Genomic DNA, 19,813 nt, shown 5'->3' with positions numbered 1-19,813 from the left:
TTAACTTCCGAGTTCTATTCCCCCTAGTTTCCAAGTCTGCACTTGTTGTTTACCTGACAATACTAAGCTGTCAATCCTATTAACCCTCAGGAATTTACCTTGAGCATGAAGTCACATGTTTCACCATTTGAGTTTGAAACACAATTATTCTAAAAAATAATTATTATGTAGTAACAAAACTATTTCTTGAATAAGTAGTTTGACCATAGTTTGACCACAATTTGACCAAAAGTCAAAAAAACTAAAATAATTATTTATTAACACTGATATTTTCTTTAATAATTAGTTTGACCACAATTTGACCAGATTTAACAAAAATTAAAAAAAACTGAAATTTGAGCATATCTTTTTTTCCTTTTAGAATTTGAGGATTCTAAAAATTAGCAAACAGGCCGTAGGCGATCAAAATCGGATGCGGATTTTCCTGCTGCACTTTTTGATAAATTATATGCTTTTTTTGACATCGTATGCAAAAGATATGTGTCTTCAACCGGGACTAAAATTTAGACCCATTTTGTCCCGGTTTGTGACACAAACCGGCACTATAGGTTAGACCTTTAGTGCCGGTTCGTGTCACAAACCGGGACTAAAGGGGCTCGTGGGGCCCCGGCCTGACTCCGGCCTGCCACCACCCTTTAGTACCAGGACTAATGCATAGCCCTTCGAACGGGCACTAATGGTCACATTATTGCCGGTTAATTTACAAACCGGGACTAAAGGGTTGAACATGAGGTCCTTTTTGTACTACTGTACGTTCGGTGCTTGATCTGTCGGAACGAGAAGAAGTTCGACTACATCAACCGTGTTCGCAAATGCTTCCGCTTTCGGTCTACGTGGGTACGTAGATACACTCTCCCCTCTCTTTGCTATGCATCTCCTAGATAGATCTTGCATGAGCGTAGGATTTTTTTTTGAAATTGCATGCTACGTCCCCCAACAGTCGTTACCTCGTCGTTGTCAAGCACACCAACCGCGCCGGCAACCACCACCTCCTCACCTTCCTCCCCAGCCCCGTCGTTGTCAAACCACGGCGCCGCCCCCTCCCCCCCCCCCACCCCCGCCATGCCGCCGAAGAAGACCCCGAAGAGCAAGATGCGGTTCTTCAGCGTGAGGGCGATGCCCTCTGGCATCTTCATGGTGGAGTTCAGCAACGTCGGCCGCCAGTTTTCGCTTGTCACGTATCCCACCATCCACGAGGCCGCTCGTTCCTTCGACGCAGCGGTGTGGCATGCATGGAACATAGCGTGTGTTCTTGACTGGCTCCGAATCAAACGGCATCAAATCATCAAAGCATTAAACAACATCAAAGAGCATCAAAGTTGGCTGTGAATCAAATAGGGATGAGGTTTCTAGACAAAAGTTTGAACTGGCTGGACAAAGCATGGAGTGACTTACTATAGCAGTCTTGACTGGCTCCGAAAACCCGTGCTTCTTGCTGTTGTGGGTGGCCTTAAACAAGTCAATCGTAGACAGCGCCTCACCCTTACGCTCTTATTTTTGAAATGTTTTTTCAACAAAAATCAAAATGTTATTCAGCAAGAATCAGAAATGTTATTCAACGAGGATCAAACGGTAAGGTCTCTAGAGAAAAGTTCTCACAGTGGCAAAAATGTGTGTTGTGTAGTGCTTGGAACCAGTTCTCTAATTGTACACAACTTTTTCTCGATTCATCTTGTTCGACACACATGTTTCCTACAAAAAAGCAAACTGTCAGCATGATCTAGCACTAGTATATCATGTGCAGAACATAAAGCAGCAAACAAAGCAGAGACAAACCTTGTGTCTTGGGGTAGACCACATCTCCACCAGAGCTTGCCATTCACCGTCCGTCAGATCTGGCACCGGAGACTTGATGCTGACTTTGTCTGCGGCTACGGTATCAAAATACTTCTTGTTGATCTAATGGCGTCTGTTCTTTGAATTTTTCTACAGAATATCTTTGCACGCGGTCTTAATGGTCTCCGAGTCTGTGTTCATCTTAAAATTTGCCTACCAAGACAGCAAACATGGTACGAACAATATTAGTGACCATGCACAGGTGTAACACAAAATAGATAGCATATTAACGGGCTAGTTAGACTGATTAACTAGTTGCCAAGCCGATTTATCCCTGCTAGCCCATTAACGGGTGGACAAACAAAGCCCACATTTTTGGCTCATAACCCCTTTCAGCCCCATCCCGCTCCTTAATATCTAGGATTGATAAATTTACCTCCTCTCTATGATTTTCATATGTGTACACTAGTGCAGAACGGGGCTATAGCTCTGGTTCATAAGGCCCTTTAATGCCGGTTCTGTAACCGGCACTAAAGGGTGGGGACTAAAGGTCCGATTCTGCACGCACCGTGGCCCAAGGCCCACCACGTGGCACGAGCCCGCACGGTGCTTTGGGGGACCTTTAGTACCGGTTTGTTTGTTTTTAAATGATTTTTTAAAAAAAAAATGATTTTTTTCCTTCTGATTTTCAATTTTCTGAATTATTTGACGATTTAGTCTCCAATCACCGCTCATCATTGCTCTAATCACCCCTCATCATTCCAAATCATCTAACTTCCCGGTCGGTCACCCATCCTCTCACTACACTAGTATGAGCACGCTTAACTTCCGAGTTATATTCCCCCTAGTTTCCAAGTCTGCACCTGTTGTTTACCTAACAATAGTAAGCTGTCAATCCTATTAACCCTCAGGTATTTAGCTTGAGCATGAAGTCACATGTTTCACCGTTTGAGTTTGAAACTATTATTCTAAAAAATAATTATTATTTAGTAACAGAAATATTTCTTGAATAAGTAGTTTGACCATAGTTTGACCATAGTTTCACCAGATTTGACCATAGTTTGACCATAATTTGACCAAAACTCAAAAGAACTAAAATAATTATTTATTAACACTAATATTTCTTGAATAATTGACAATAGTTTGACCATAATTTGACCAGATTTAACGAAAATTAAAAAAACTAAAATTTCAGCATATCTTTTTTTCCTTTTAGAATTTGAGGATTCTAAAAATTTGCAAACAGGCCGTAGGCTGTCAAAATCGGATGCAAATTTTCGTGCTGCATTTTTTGATATATTATACTTTTTTTTCGACATCGTATGCAAAAGATATGTGTCTCCAACCGGGACTAAAGGTTAGACCCATTTTGTCCCGGTTTGTAACACAAACCGGCACTATAGGTTAGACCTTTAGTCCAGGTTCGTGTCACAAACTGGGACTAAAGGGGCTCATGGGGCCACGGCCTGACTCCGGCCTGCGACCACCCCTTTAGTACCGGGACTAATGCATAGTCGTTCGAACCGGCACTAATGGTCACATTACTGCCGGTTAATTTACAAACCGGGACTAAAGGGCTGAACATGAGGTCCTTGTTGTACTAGTGTACGTTCGGTGCTTGATCGGTCAGAACGAGAAGATGTTCGACTACATCAACCGCGTTGGCAAATGCTTTCACTTTCGGTCTATGTGGGTACGTAGATACACTCTCCCCCTCTCGTTGCTATGCATCTCCTAGATAGATCTTCCATGAGCGTAGGAATTTTTTTGAAATTGCATGCTACGTCCCGCAGTAGTCGTTACCTCATCGTTGTCAAGCACACCAACCGCACCGGCAACCACCACCTCCTCGCCTTCCTCCCCAGCCCCGTCGTCGTCAAACCACTGTGCCGCCCCCCCCCCCCCCCCCCCCCCCCCCCCCCCGCCATGCCGCCGAAGAAGACCCCGGAGAGCAAGACACGGTTCTTCAGCATGAGGGCGATGCCCTCCGGCAACTTCACGGTGGAGTTCAGCAACATCGGCCGCCACTTTTCGCTTGGCGCGTATCCCACCATCCATGAGGCCGCTCGTTCCTTCGACGCGGTGGTGTGGCATGCATGGAACATAGCGTGTGTTCTTGACTGGCTCCGAATCAAACGAAATCAAATCATCAAAGCATGAAACAACATCAAACAACATCAAAGCTCGCTGTGAATCAAACATGGCTGAGGTTTCTAGACAAAAGTTTGAACTGGATGGACAAAGCATGGAGTGACTTACTATAGCAGTCTTGACTGGCTCCGAAAACCCGTGCTTCTTGCTATTGTGGGTGGCCTTAAACAAGTCAATCGTAGACAGCGCCTCACCCTTACGCTCTTATTTTTGAAATGTTTTTTCAACAAAAATCAAAATGTTATTCAGCAAGAATCAGAAATGTTATTCAACGAGGATCAAATGGTAAGGTCTCTAGAGAAAAGTTCTCACAGTGGCAAAAATGTGTGTTGTGTAGTGCCTGGAACCAGTTCTCTAATTGTACACGACTTTTTCTCGATTCATCTTGTTCGACACACATGTTTCCTACAAAAAAGCAAACTGTCAGCATGATCTAGCACTAGCATATCATGTGCAGAACATAAAGCAGCAAACAAAGCAGAGACAAACCTTGTGTCTTGGGGTAGACCACATCTCCACCAGAGCTTGCCATTCACCATCCGCCAGATCTGGCACCGGAGACTTGATGTTGACTTTGTTTGCGGCTATGGTATCAAAATACTTCTTCTTGATCTGGTGGCGTTTGTTCTTTGAATTTTTCTGCAAAATATCTTTGCACGCGGTTTTGATGGTCTCTAAGTCCGTGTTCCTCTCAAAATTTGCCTACCAAGACAGCAAACAAGGTAGGAACAATATTAGTGATCATGCATAGGTGTAACAGAAAATAGATAGCACATTAACGGACTAGTTAGACCGATTAATCAGTTGCCAAGCTGATTAATCCCTGCTAGCCCATTAACGGGTGGACGGACAAAGCCCACATTTTTGGCTCATAACCCCTTTCAGCCCCATCCCGCTCCTTAATAGCTAGGATTAATAAATTTACCTCCTCTCTATGATTTTCATATGTGTACACTAGTGCAGAACCGGGCTATAGATCTGGTGCATAAGGCCTTCTAGTGCCAGTTCTGTAACCGGCACTAAAGGGTGGGGACTAAAGGTCCCCCCACCCCCTTTAGTACCGGTTCTGCACGAACCGGGGCCGAAGGCCCACCATGTGGCACGACCCCGCGCGATGGTCTGGGGGGCCTTTAGTATCAGTTGGTAACACCAACCGGTACTAAAGGTTTGTTTTAAAAAAATGATTTTTTTTGAATTTTTTTGTCTGATTTTCAATTTTTTGAATTATTTGACGATTTAGTCTCTAATCACCGCTCATCATTGCCGTAATCATCCCTCATCATTCCAAATTGTCTAACTTCCCGGTCAATCACCCATCCTCTCACAACTCCATCCTGAGCACGCTTAACTTTCGAGTTCTATTCCCCCTAGTTTCCAAGTCTGTACTTGTTGTTTACCTCACAATAGTAAGCTGTCAATCCTATTAACCCTCAGGAATTTAGCTTGAGCATGAAGTCACATGTTTCATCGTTTGAGTATGAAACACTATTATTCTAAAAAATTATTATTATTTAGTAATAGAAATATTTCTTGAATAAGTAGTTTGACCATAATTTGACCATAGTTTGACCAGATTTGACCATGGTTTGACCACAATTTGACCAAAAGTCAAAAAACTAAAATAATTATTTATTAACACTAATATTTCTTGAATAATTAGTATGACCATAGTTTGACCACAATTTGACCAGATTTAACGAAAATTATAGAAACTGAAATTTGAGCATATCTTTTTTTCCTTTTAGAATTTGAGGACTCTAAAAATTTGCAAACAGGCCGTAGGCTGTCAAAATCGGATGCGAATTTTTGTGCTGCATTTTTTGATATATTATATGTATTTTTCGACATCGTATGCAAAAAGATATGTGTCTCCAACCGGGACTAAAGGTTAGACCCATTTTGTCCTGGTTTGTGACACAAACCGGCACTATAGGTTAGACCGTTAGTCCCGGTTCGTCTCACAAACCGGTACTAAAGGGGCTCATGGGGCCCCGGCCTGACTCGGGCCTGCCACGACCCCTTTAGTACCGGGACTAATGCATAGCCGTTCAAACCGGCGCTAATGGTCACATTACTACCGGTTAATTTACAAATCGGGACTAAAGGGCTGAACATGAGGTCCTTTTTCTACTAGTGTACGTTCGGTGCTTGATCGGTCGAAACGAGAAGAAGTTCGACTACATCAACTGCGTTGGCAAATGCTTCCGCTTTCGGTCTACGTGGGTACGTAGATACACTCTCCCCCTCTCGTTGTTATGCATCTCCTAGATAGATCTTGCATGAGTGTAGGAATTTCTTTGAAATTGCATGCTACGTCCCCCAACAGTCATACCTTGCCGTTGTCAAGCACACCAACCGCAATGGAAACCACCACCTCCTCGCCTTCCTCCCCAGCCCCGCCGTCGTCAAACCAATGCGCCGCCCCCCCCCCCCCCCCCCCCGCCATGCCGCCAAAGAAGACCCCGGAGAGCAAGACGCGGTTCTTCAGCGTGAGGGTGATGCCCTCCAGCAACTTCACGGTGGAGTTCAGCAACGTCGGCCGCCACTTTTCGCTCGGCATGTATCCCACCATACACGAGGCCGCTCGATCCTTCGTCGCGGTGGTGTGGCATGCATGGAACATAGCGTGTGTTCTTTACTAGCTCCGAATCAAACGGCATCAAATCATCAAAGCATCCAACAACATCAAAGCTGGCTATGAATCAAATAGGGCTGAGGTTTGTACACAAAAGTTTGAACTGGCTGGACAAAGCATGGAGTGACTTACTATAGCAGTCTTGACTGGCTCCGAAAACATGTGCTTCTTGCTGTTGTGGGTGGCCTTAAACAAGTCAATCGCACACAGCTCCTCACCCTTACGCTCTTCTTTCTGAAATGTTTTTTCAACAAAAATCAAAATGTTATTCAGCAAGAATCAGAAATGTTATTCAATGAGGATCAAACGGTAAGGTCTGGGGGACCTTTAGTACCGGTTGGTAACACCAATCGGTACTAAAGGTTTGGGTTTTTTTTAAATGTGATTTTTTTTGAAAAAAAATTGAATTTTTTTCTTCTGATTTTCAATTTTCTGAATTATTTGACGATTTAGTCTCTAATCACCGCTCATCATTGCTCTAATCACCCCTCATCATTCCAAATCATCTAACTTCCCGGTCGGTCATCCATCCTCTCACTACTCCAGCCTGAGCACGCTTAACTTCCGAGTTCTATTCCCCCTAGTTTCCAAGTCTGCATGTGTTGTTTACCTGACAATAGTAAGCTGTCAATCTTATTAACCCTCAGGAATTTAGCTTGAGCATGAAGTCACATGTTTCACCGTTTGAGTTTGAAACTATTATTCTAAAAAATAATTAGTATTTAGTAACAGAAATATTTCTTAAATAAGTAGTTTGACCATAGTCCCAACCAGGACTAAAGGTTAGACCCATTTTGTCCCGGTTTGTGACACAAACCGGCACTATAGGTTAGACCTTTAGTCCCGGTTCATGTCACAAACTGGGACTAAAGGGGCTCGTGGGTCCCCGGCCTGACGGCAGCCTGCCACCACCCCTTTTGTACCGGTTTGTGACACGAACCTGTACTAAAGGTTCAACACGAACCGGGACTAATGCATAGTCGTTCGAACCGGCACTAATGCTCACATTAGTGCCGTTAATTTACAAACCGGGACTAAATGGCTGAACATTAGGTCCTTGTTCTACTAGTGGTACGTCAACATGTTTTGGTATACTACATAGTTGGGAGCATGAGAGTATGGTATAATACATAATAAATCTAGATATATGTTGGCAAGTTCCTATTTAATCGACCGATTAATGGTCGACCAATTAATCCAGTTAATAGGCTGATTCACCGATTAATCCTTACTCCTAAACTGACCAAGCAGCTACCAGTTAACGATTTCTTGAACATTGATCACAGCAATGCCTAGGTGGCACATTGCCACTTGAGTGATTTTGAAGGCAATAGGAAATTACTCTTAGTCAATTGACACTTGGTCTGCTTGAAAAATAATTTGGTGGACTAGGGATCCCCAATCTTAGAGATGTCAATCTTTGCCTATTGGTAACTGGGTGAAGAGATACATCAAAGATGATTGTAAAATTTGGAGGACCATAGTAGACCAAAAGTACATTATAAATGCTCTTAACCACTTTGCATGTAAATCGCGGGATCCCTCCAATTTCTTGAAAGTGGTGATGTGGGCATATAAAGCAATTAAGCTAGGATACAGATGGGTGGTGGGTAATGGAAGTTTTTGGAAAAGGATGATCACCCCCGGCCTCTGCATCCGAGTGATGCATGCATCCCCAAGGTGGGTAATGGCATGGAAATCAGGTTCTGAGAAGATACCCTTGTTGGCAATCCCCACTTCTGTAAAATTTAGGCCCCTGTATTCCATTTTCCATCAACAATGCATTACACTTCCTGAGGTGTGGTATGGGAATAATATTAAGCTTACTTTTAGGAGAAAATTCACTCCAAAAATTATGGAATCTTGGTATTCCATAGAGCAAATCCAAGGGAGATGGTGATGATGCTCTCATTTGGCAGTACGAATCCAAGGGAGAATACACCACTAGCTCTCTTTATACTATTATAAATTTTAAAGGTGTTCAACTTGTCTTTGTTCCTTTTGTTTGGTCCTTTGTGGTACCAGCAAGGATAAATGTGTTCTTATGGTTGTCGGCTAATAACAAGCTTATGATCAAGGACAACATAAAAAAGAGAGGGAATGAAAAAAAATGAATCTCTAGTTTGTGTTGAACCTGCAAGTATCCATCAGTTATTCTTTGAGTGTGCGGTTGCTCGGCAAACTTCAAAACATGTTGCCGATTTCTATAAGCTTTCTCTAGGATCCAATTTCCTTTCTATTGCTAAATATTGGTCATCTAGCAAGGATCATGGAAGAGAGACATCGATTTTAGGAACCTTCCAGAAGGTCCTTGACTGGTTTTGACTAGGTTTTGGGAAGCGTCTATAAGGTTTTTCTATTCTTTTTCCTTTCTCATGTTAGGTGCTTCTTTTTTATTTTCGTTGATTCTTTTTTACTTTTCAATTTTTTGTTACTTTTTCTTTCTTCTTTTCTTTTGGTTTTCGTTTATTATTTTTTGTTTTTCAAAAACCATTCGTCGATTAAACTTTTTTGTATGAAATTTCAAAAAATGTCTGTGTTTTCAAAAATTGCTCAGAAATTTCCAATAATTTTCTTGCTCAGAAAATTTGTTCATAAAATTTATAAAAGGTTCCTGTTTCTAAAAAATATTCCTGAATTTTACACATGGTCCTATTTTTAAATTTGTTCATATATTCAAAAAGTGTTTGCATTTTTCCTAAATGTGTGCAAATTTCCCAAAATGTTCTCCCTGTTCAAAAAAGAAAAAAAATAGAATTTTTAAAATACTCCCGATTTCAAAATTGCTCATGTTTTTATGATAGTTTCGTATTTTTCAAAACATGGTCAGAATTTGAAAACATCTTCCATTTAAAAAAATCATAATTTGAAATAGTGTGTGCATTTTTGAAATTTTTTCACATTTTTCGTTAATTGTTCAAAATTTTAAAATATTTCTTGTTATCAGTTTTTGTTAAGAAATGAAAATATGTTTGCACTTTTCGAAAATGTTCAAAAATGTTTTTTTGAAATGTTCTCATTTTCGATTATTTGCCTTCTAAAATATTGTTCACACTGTTTGAAGAAATGTTTGAAGGTTTTTAATGGTGTTCGGATCTGTCAAGGCATTTTGTTATTAGTATTTCGCATTGTTCATTTGTTACTTATTCTCTCGTGTGATCCACTAGCTAGCAACACTCGTACAGCCGCCTGTTGTTGTCAGGAGTTCGATTCCTGGTGGAGGCACCTTTTGTTTTGGATTTGTATATCATGTCGTACTACTACATGAGCGCTAGCCAACAGGCTGGCCCAATCGGGGGATCTGCATGTGCGTCATCACCCTATTTGTCGCTTAATGCGACATATAGGAGCTCCTGGGCGGCACATAATCACCGCAAGCCCTACACATCTAGGTCTGACCGTGCTTGGGCCATGCTTTATGACAGATTAGAAAAGCAGGGCCCTAGTGTCAACAGTAATTAATTGAAAAACTCTTTTGGTAATGACTAGACAACTTATTTACATGTTTTATACTTAAATAATTTGGAACTTGGAATAAGACTTGAAATGTTTAAACTCATATCTTTCTTATACTAGAAGAACGCCCGTGCGTTGCAACGGGGTCACATTAACTTTAAGAGTTCAATATTACGACATTGGTGACCTTTTTTACCATCAAATCCTCACACACACACTCTCCTCCCTCCCTCTTCCTCACTCTCTCTCCCTCTCTCTCTAACACACACACATAGCCTATTTTCCCTGCCAATAAGACTTACTCAATTGGCACGTGCTTTTTAAAAACTTACTTATTGCGTATATAAACATAATGCATGTCAAATTTCAGATGTGTAGAAAAATTGAATTCCACTTTAATTGCAATGTATTTAGATAAAAAAATGTAATTCAATGACCTATACTGACTCATCTGATGCACAAAATAAAAGAAGGTGGTTTAAGAATATACAACAATTTTGCACTACATCACAAACGATAGATAACACCTGAAAGCGTTTTTATACAGGTGCTATCTACTCCCTTCATTCCTAAATATAAGTCTTTTTCGAGATTCTAACGCGGACTACATACGGAGCAAATAGTTTAACATGTCATATATTTGGAGTGTTAAATACTTCAAACAAAAGAGCAAACAAGCCATCACGTTTGACCACATAGATTAAAATATCTGAACCATAAATTTCACATATTAACAGATGAGATTTAAAAATGTAGCGTTACTTATAAATATTACCATGTATAAATGGATATACTGCATAATTTCTCATGTTTGAAGGTGCCACCTCCATTAGTAATGATAGGCATGAACTTTACATGAATTAAACGGGATAATGTTTATTTGCTTCACTTCAACCCATGTAGAAATATAATGACTACTTCTTGTAATTAATCTAAATGGTTCCAATAAATTAATATTCAAGGTTGACTACATGGGAAAGTTGTATTTGAAATACATCCATAAGGAAGTTGACTAAAAGGTGAACAATGTACTAAAAAATATCATTAAAAGTTAAGACTTGCAGGTCAATACATATCATTAAGATCTCTAAGATTTATGTCATAACCTACTGGTAGATTTTGAGATTAAAGGGAGATTAAGAGCATATGCCCTTCTGTTTCAATACCAGTAAATTTCGACAATGGCTTACAATCCAGTCAGGATATACATGCATAGGAAGGCATATACTTGCTGAACAAGATGTTGTCTGCAAGACTGCAATCAAAACATTGTGTTTCTCACTTAGTCTTTGCATATTACTAAAGAATATACAATCTGCAATCAAAATATTGTGTCTCAGCCTTTTGTAGGCAGCATCTAAGATTTTGTAAGCTCTGATAGTAAAAGACCAACGAGTGCCAGAGTTGGAACATAGAAAAATCTTACCTGGGCATGATGCCATCAGGTTCTATGCCAAGATCGAGGTAGTAGAGCTCCCTCAATCTCTCTTGCCAAGCCCTCCCTCTGACCATCAATAGAACAGTCACTCTCGCTTGCCCTGCTTTTGAAATCTCCTTCTGCGCCGCCGCAGATCAGTTAGCAGCATAGGCCGAGCTCTCCCATGTATCATCACATTGAACAAAATACGCATCTATGCTTACTTCTCTTGTATCATCACAATGGATACTATAAATTTACTTGTGTCCTCGTCATAAATCTGAATCCTGCACAATATGAAAAAGAAAGAAAGTCAGATTTGTTAATACAACATAATGATAGTCCTTTAGAAACACGTACTACGTCGAAACTGGCCATGATAGTACGGATGTCATGTGGATGTACGTATTTGTCAGGAATAACCAGAAAGAGTACTCAGAGCTCGACAACCCACCGGAGAGATCAGTGCACCCTACTTTAAACGTAGTTTCGTGGTTATGGCCGAGGCACATGTCGCCACGGTGGTTGATGTTGCAGCAGTACCTGAGTCTGGCTTCAAAATTCAAAGAACATGGCACCGCCGACAACACCCAAGGATGCAGTGAGAGCACGGAGACCGCTCCGCCAAACGGGTTCAACGCCACTTTCAGCAGGAACAGGTACTGCCAGCCTTTGGCACGGGTCGAGAAGGCTTTGAAGCCGTCACAGAGCTGGACCTCGACGCAGACCCAGGCCCGAAGCTCAGTCGTGCACGGCCACCCGTGCGCGTCAGCGAAGTGGTCCAGGAGCACCGCCGTGGAGCGAGCGAAACCGCAGTCCGCTTGCGGGCAGTAGCACGACATCGTGAGGGCACGCCTTGAGGTGGGGGGGGTCGTAGTAGGCCGGCGTGGCGGTGTGCAGCAGTGGGCGGCGTTGGCGCAGGACACTCGAATGGACTCCATTAGCCTCTCCAGTGCGATGTTCCAGTGATAGCCGCTGGTCAACCGGACGTGACACACATGGCACCTCCTTGCAGCCATCATCTTGTCGCGGAACCGCGAGCACATGGTATGACCGAAGCCACACTGCACCCGAGCAGAAATGACGTTCCAGTGTTATTGGTACACAAACTTGTGATGGATCGGCCTAGCATGGACGACGAGCGTATGCACTTGGAAGACTGGTGGCTTGAGAGGGAGGTAGCAGATGCCGTAGTTGAGGGTATCGGCGGCATCCACTATCACAGTATCATGTTTGCAAGCGCCATGCGCTTCGCTGCCGGCTCCATCGTACCTGAAACCCGAGATGGTCGTAGTTCTTGTTCTTCTACTCTTTTTTTCCTCTGGAAATACTAACCACATCTCCTCCCTCTTCGGTGGTCTCGGGCCAACACCTTGAATCTAGAGGTGTCGCGGGCGCTCCTCCTGATGCCACAAACCCTCACCGCCGACTGCCTCACACGGATGGCCGTCATGTCCCGCATCCTGCCTTGTACCGCAACACCGACACCAGCACCACCGATCCCCGTTCTCGGTGCCACCCTGCCATCGCAAATTAAATAGGTACATAAATGCTTTCATGATGAGGTTTATTTGTCATGATAGGTATATGCACGTGCGTTGCATCGGGCATTAATTTTTTAAGCGACAGGGGAACATAGGCACACATCATGATGCAAATCAAATAACAAAAAGGAGATTATGTTTTGGTTATGAAGCATAGAACTCCTGACAACTTTGTCCTAAGATATACTAAAGCCAAAGAATATCATAGAGGGAAATCAAATTATCTGAAGGACATGATGTTATTTCACAAAATAAGTTAAATGTACATTTAAAATTTAAAATTTTCAATTGGTTATCTTTACATGTAAATAAAAAGGTGTGAGTCAATATTACAATATGCTTACCAAAAATGTTCCTCTACGAAAAATTATCATGAAGAATCACCTGCCAAGAATAAAAACTGAGAGCAAGTCTGCAAAATAACAAATTGTTAACAATATGTTCAGTAATATAAATCTCACTGTTCTTGCACACCCTTGAGACTTGAGAGCATATCATTTTTTCCCTTCAGACTATACTCTCGTCTATGAACAGAAAAAGAAAACCATAGAAACTAAATTCAAGTCTGCAGAATAACACAAAGCATCACTAACAGTTCAGTACCATGTGAATGGAGACATACCATACCATCCTTTTTACCTTCTGACTGCACTTCTATTTGTGAGAATTCCAGTAAGTAGATGGGCAATTTAGCAAAATACAACCATTGGAATATGGGAAGCCGTATAAACTGAATAATGTAGATAATATCACATGTGCATTATTGGCCTCTAAGATGGAACAAAACTGAATACTACCCAAAACAACACACAAATCTGACTGACACTTTTAAAATTTCATATCTCTCCTATACTACCTAATGAATTCAAGTTGTATACACCTTTTCCAATTGCACAAAAATTTAATTCAGCTTCTAAAGTCTGCAATAGCCCCATAATTCAAAACAGTCTGCAATACCCCCATTACTAACTCTAGTTTAGCAAATCCCTGAGGAAGAGTTATTGGTGAGGATGGGCTAACTCCGCCATATACCATAACTATTCTCAACTACCATATCCAGAAAAAGTATTCTTAATTTGACAGGATACCAAAATTGAGTTACAAATAGAAATAACAAAAGTAAAATGTCAAGCATAAGTAGTCTATTCAGAGGAATCATTCCCAAAAGCAATTTTGAGCCGAACACCAGAGCACAGCAAGTTGTGACAACTCACATCCCAAATGATAGCAGATTTATTTAAACTGCCAGTGGCATCACAGTACAAACGTTAAAACCAGTAGCATCACACAGGAACATTGTACAGTCAGTTAATGCATGCATACCTGCCGGTAACCTTGCTGCCATCACCGCTCACACTCCTCTGTGTGTCCTTCATCGTCATCTTTCCTTCGACCTAATGCTTCGGCAACTCCAACAACACGTCGTTGCTCCAAGAAATCAGTGAACACCACAGAGAGGGGCGTACTTGGATCCTAAACTCCAAGCAAACAATTAATTAAGATTCCTTGCACACACACAGACACACACACATAGAGAGAGAGAGAGAGATCGGGGTATCCCAGGGTGAGGGATGAGAGAATCTGACCTACGGAGCGCGGCGCCAGTTGTGTGTCGCCGACTCGCCACTGCCGCTGCAGAGATAACACGACCATCGCCGCAAGACGCAGAATCTGTCGGATCTCACTTGCTCGGAACCGGCGAGGAACGCCGCCGCCAAGAACTTGGAGTTCAAGCCCCGCCGTTGGACCTCCTCCCACGCCTCCTAGATCATCTCCACACCGTCCCTGGAACAGGATCCGACTCCTACTCGCCTCCTCAGCCGGATCTGGCCGGAGATCACCGTCGCCGCGCCCGGCGGCACGCAGCAGCATGGCGGTGGGTGGCGGGGCACTGGAGGCGGCGCACTGGAGGTGGGGGCTGGCGCGCAGCAACGTGGTGGCGGGTGGCGGCGCACTGGAGGCGTGGGAGGGGTCGTGCTGGTAGGGGGTTCTTTTTTTATTTTCTCTCTTCGTTAGGAATGTAATGCCTACTTTATTAGTATGGAAGGAGATCGATGGGAGAAATAAATCGGAGAGGGAGGTGATTTGTTTGGAAGGTGATCTTCTGTATATGGTATTATTTTTGAATTCTTAATTATCAAATATTTACATGATTAAATTGAACCGACACCTGCCAGATCAAGCACGAATATATGGTAACTAATCTGATGGGTTTATGTGGGTGGTGAAGCGAAAAAGCAGATGGGAGGGAGACGAAATAAAACCAGCGAAATAAAACCAACGAAAGTGGTGAGACAAAAAAAACCAGCGAAAAATAACCGGCAGACTATTCACCAACTGCTCCATTAGGAGTAGAGATTATACTCTCTTTGTATCTGTTTATTTCACATATTAGTTTATGTTATAAATCAAACTTTATAAAGCTCAATCATATTTATAAAAATATATCAATATCATCCACTATGAAATTTTTTTGGACCTCACTATCTGGGCAACATTATGTTAATAGAGATAAATATGACCACTTCGTCTCCTTCTTCCCGCATGCATGCACTAGAAAACAAAAAAAAAGGTGATGTCATCCTACATTCTTCTCATTTGGAAAATTTAAAATATTTGTTGTTCAAACCGTTGGGCCGATTCAAACCCGTTTTCACCATTAAATTTGCTTTGAAGATACCTTCAAAACTAGTTCCCATGTTAGTATATTCCAACAAGTTTTTGGGTCAAAAGTTATCACAACTGCGCTACATAACTGATCGCTTATGTGATATGTAAGCTATCATGATGTTTATATAGAACTTACAAGGCATAAAAATCCCCCCCCCCCCCTCTACATTCTCCCCACGTGCACATGCATGCATGCTCTATAGGACAAAATATGATGTCATCCTAAATTCTCCCCTTTTGAAAGTTCAAATATTTTGTAGCTCAATACGTTGGTCCAATTCAAAATTTGTTTTGACCATTAAATCTTCTGCAAGGAGCCTTAAAAAGTAAATCCCATGTTGGTATGTTTGAACGACTTTTATGGGGGTCAAAAGTTACCATATTTTGTCTACGTAAATTACCATGCATGTGATATGTAACTTATCATGTTGTTTACACAGAAGTTATTGGGTATAAAAAATGGATCCCAATCCTTGGCCCGATTCAAAAAAAATATCATTAAATCCATTGCGACGAGACCTTCCAAACTAGATCTCATGTTGTTATGTTTTGGCGATCTTTTTTTAATCAAAAGTATCAAAATGCGGTATGTAAGCTATCAGGCATGTGGTACGTAAAATATTGATGTTTACATAGAAGTTACCGGGCATGAAACGTAAACTTCTTTCGCAAAGTGTCAATGTTTTTGTAGGTTGAAAGTTTTCACTCGGTACTATAAGACTTACCCATAGTGCTCCATGTGTTGTTATTGGCGAACAATATGATGGTTGTTGGATTACTCATGGACGATTATCGATCCCAAACTAGCCAAACACTAATGTAACTACATGACTATTACAATGGTTAATGTGACCTACCACTTTGGACAAACTTTAGCACGGGAAATTGATAACTATCTTTATCTCATATGGTAATTATAGGATGTGCATCATGATAACCACAAAATCGTTGTGTTGATAAATATAGCATGTGCGGCCTGGTAACTTTAGCATGAGAAGTCTGATAACTATGACATGATTAGCTTGGTAACTACAACATGATCATCCTGATAACTTCAGCATGGGCAGACTGGTAACTACAACATAAGAAATATGGTAACTTAGAACGAGTAGTCTAGTAACTTTAGCATGCATAGCCTATACATGTGCATTCCCCCCTCCCCGACCCATCTCACACGGGAATACTATGAAAAGGTGGTCGGATTTTACCTCGAGATGACCCGCCACCTCCTCTTTGTCGACATGCCCTACCTCTCTGACCGCATCTCTTCTAGTGCCTCATGTATCCCATCACCAACGTCATCCTCATTGTCATTAGAACATTCCCGAGGCATGTGAAGTGAAACAACAAATGTTGCACTAGGGAACCCCTACTAAACAAATAGGAAAAGATGTTTCTCTATACTAATACAATAGTAAGGCAGTGTCAAATAGCTTAGATTTCAACTGTTAAATGGGGGGTGTTACTGATATTGAATCCTGTTTTGTCTCACCTTGGGCAATTTTTTCTTAAAAAAATGTAGTCACGCATAACGAGAGAGAGAGAGAGAGAGAGAGAGAGAGAGAGAGAGAAGGAAATAACATTGCTTGGTCAAAAAATGGGGAACAGAAAAATTGTCTGAGAAATCCTGCGGGGCTCCAGATTAATTTTCCTGAATATTTTGTTGTATTTATTTGTTATTGTAGATAAACTTTATAAATTTGGACTTAAGAAAAAATATCATGTGACGTTTGACTTAAGAGAAAACTTTACAAAGTTTAGAAAGTTTGACTTAAAGGTAAAACTAATACCCGAATGGAAAAAAGAAAGAGAAGGAAAGAGGGTAACAGTTTTGCTACTTGCCCAATTGTTTATCAACCACACACAAACAAGTGCAATTTTCTTAAATGGGGTGAATATCTCTTAGCAAGGTGGAACCGCGTGACAAATATCGCAGGCCGAACACCATGATCAAGATCAATAACAAGCATCCAGTAATGAATAGGAGTACTTCAGTAGAGATACAGATTTATTGTCAGCGACCATAAAATGTCTAGGCGCTGCGAGTGGTGAAATTGAAGTGGCTGCACTGCGTGAAGGACGGCAGCCTGGCGAAGCCGAGCCGCTTCTTCTTCATGTCGAACTCCAGCACGGTGTTCTCCATCTGGAACCCTCCGATGAGCACTGACGGCGCGCTTCCGTCCCCGCCCTTCACCCCCTGCATCTGCACGAACGCCAGGCACGCCGTCGTGGGCCCCATGTCCACCATCAAGCTCAACCCGTCCATCCTCCAGTTCTTCCCGCCGCCCAGCGTCAGCGTCACGGCCGGCACCAGGTACCCGGTCCGCGTGTTGGCCAGCGTCCGCGTGTCGTAGCACAGCTGGAACGGCGCGTAGGGCTTCACCGCTTTCGCCACGGGCCCGCCCTGCGCACCCTGCTTCGCCAGGGCCTTGGTGAACGCGTCCACCAACGGGAGGAACACGTCGGAGCGGAGCAGGGTGAAGGGCGACCTCGTGCAGAGCACCGCCCCACCGGTGGCGAGCGCCTGCGCCGGGACGGGCACGCGGGCGCTCTCCACGGCGATGGACTTGATCGAGATGTAGTGCGCGGGGTTGCCCTTCTTGGCGACGAGCGGCGTGTAGGCCAGCTCCTTCGTGTAGTCCCTCTCCGGCTGCGCCATGAAGTGGAGCGGGCCGCCGCCGAAGACGGCCACGCCGGGGTCGCTTGAGAGGCCGCGAGGGAGGCAGAGGAGGAACTTGTTGGAGACCTTCTGCTCGGACGCCACCTGCGCCGGCAGCGCCAGGTCGGAGCCCGCGAGCCCCGCCACGCCCGAGGCGCCCTGCGGCAGCGACTCGAGGAGTTTGCTTGGCGCGCACGCCGCCACGGCCCGAACGTTCACCTGGCTCACCGGGTTTTTCCCGTCGGTGGTGTTGGCGACGAACCTGGTGTGGATCAGGTCCCCGGCCGCGCACGCGCCGGTGACCGGGTTGTACGGGAAGGCCCTGCACACCTTGTGACTGTGGTCGCAGAGCTTGTCAGCCGCGCTCTCGCTGCAGCTCGGGACGTGGTACTTGTTCGCGAGCCTGCAGGTGGCGCTCTTGCACGGGAACGCCGCCGGCAGGTGGTCGGGTGCGCACGTGGACCAGACGAGCGGTCCGGCGGTGTCGACCACGATGTTGGCGCCGTAGTGGAATGGGATGGTGTAGAGGCGGGTGGCGGGGTCCTTGGTGACCGGAGCGAGCACCGACCGAACACGTTTGGACGACGCCGGCGACGCCAGCACGGCGAGCGAGACGGCCAGGACCAGGAGGGGGAGCCGCGCCATCTTTCTTGGCCGGAGAGGTTTGGTGCTGGTGTTGAGTGTTGACTTAACTTGCGAGTGTCATTCCGTTGGTGGGTGCGACCTTCTTTATATACTGGAGGTGAGGCATGTGCGATCTCTCGAGTCTCGGCACCGGAATTAATGGCGATTTCCCGTTGACGATGAGGAGTGTACTACGAGTAGTAGTTAAATTGTTTTCGACTGCCACAGTGTCGGATCTGGCTGCGGCGTGCACAGGAAGGTGTGCATGCATGGGCGTGATCGATGCAGCGTGAGACTGACTGACCGAGTGAAAAGCCCATGCAAGGTGCTTCCATGAGATGCATTGACCTTCTGACACATCGCACCGACGAGGAGGATTCCGATGCACGCCATCAATCAAGCATCCGCAGAATCGAGACTGACAATGAGCAACTGGTTTAAACGGAAACAAGATTGATGGGTGGAAATGTTTCCATACTCTTCATTATCAACTATGAACAGGCAATTTCGTGCTAATTCATTGGAGTATATTTTTTGTTATATTTTATGGGTCTCGGCACAAATCTAAAATTCTCAAATCTGAAAGTTTTATTTGACTTGCATGGTAAGGGCATCTCCAACCCCAACCATCAAACCTCTCGCAACCGTCCGAACCGCCGAAGTCATCCAACACAGTCCTCTATCGGTCCGTAGGGAGGTCCGGACGCGATTTCTCCCGCAAACTGGACACAAACATGAGAGAGGTTTGCGGGAGTCCGGACCGCTCCCACGCCCGCTTCTGACCGCCCTGTCCCATCAAAAACCCGTCACCCGCCCCTCCCGCGCTTTCCTTCCGATGAACACGCCGCTTACCGCGCCGCATTCATACCGGCCCAGAGCAT

At 43.7% G+C, this 19,813-nt stretch overlaps 1 protein-coding gene across 1 annotated transcript; it reads right to left on the bottom strand.

Annotated features, from left to right (window-relative positions):
- Positions 1 to 17,584: 17,584 nt before the first annotated feature.
- On the bottom strand, positions 17,585 to 18,995 carry LOC123066500 (chitinase CLP-like). Its single transcript, XM_044489568.1, has one exon. The coding sequence runs from the start codon at positions 18,951 to 18,953 to the stop codon at positions 17,682 to 17,684; it is 1,272 nt and encodes a 423-aa protein (XP_044345503.1). The 5' UTR covers positions 18,954 to 18,995; the 3' UTR covers positions 17,585 to 17,681.
- Between the last annotated feature and the right edge of the window lie 818 nt (positions 18,996 to 19,813).

Source organism: Triticum aestivum, chromosome 3B (genome assembly GCF_018294505.1).
Source record: "Triticum aestivum cultivar Chinese Spring chromosome 3B, IWGSC CS RefSeq v2.1, whole genome shotgun sequence".
Lineage (NCBI taxonomy): Eukaryota > Viridiplantae > Streptophyta > Magnoliopsida > Poales > Poaceae > Triticum > Triticum aestivum.
Note: the sequence above shows the minus strand (reverse complement) of the source record. Positions and strands in the feature narration are given on the sequence as shown.

Coding starts and splice junctions, on each gene's coding strand:
- LOC123066500 (XM_044489568.1), bottom strand. CDS start 18,953: ATGGCGCGGCTCCCCCTCCTGGTCCTGGCCGTCTCGCTCGCCGTGCTG.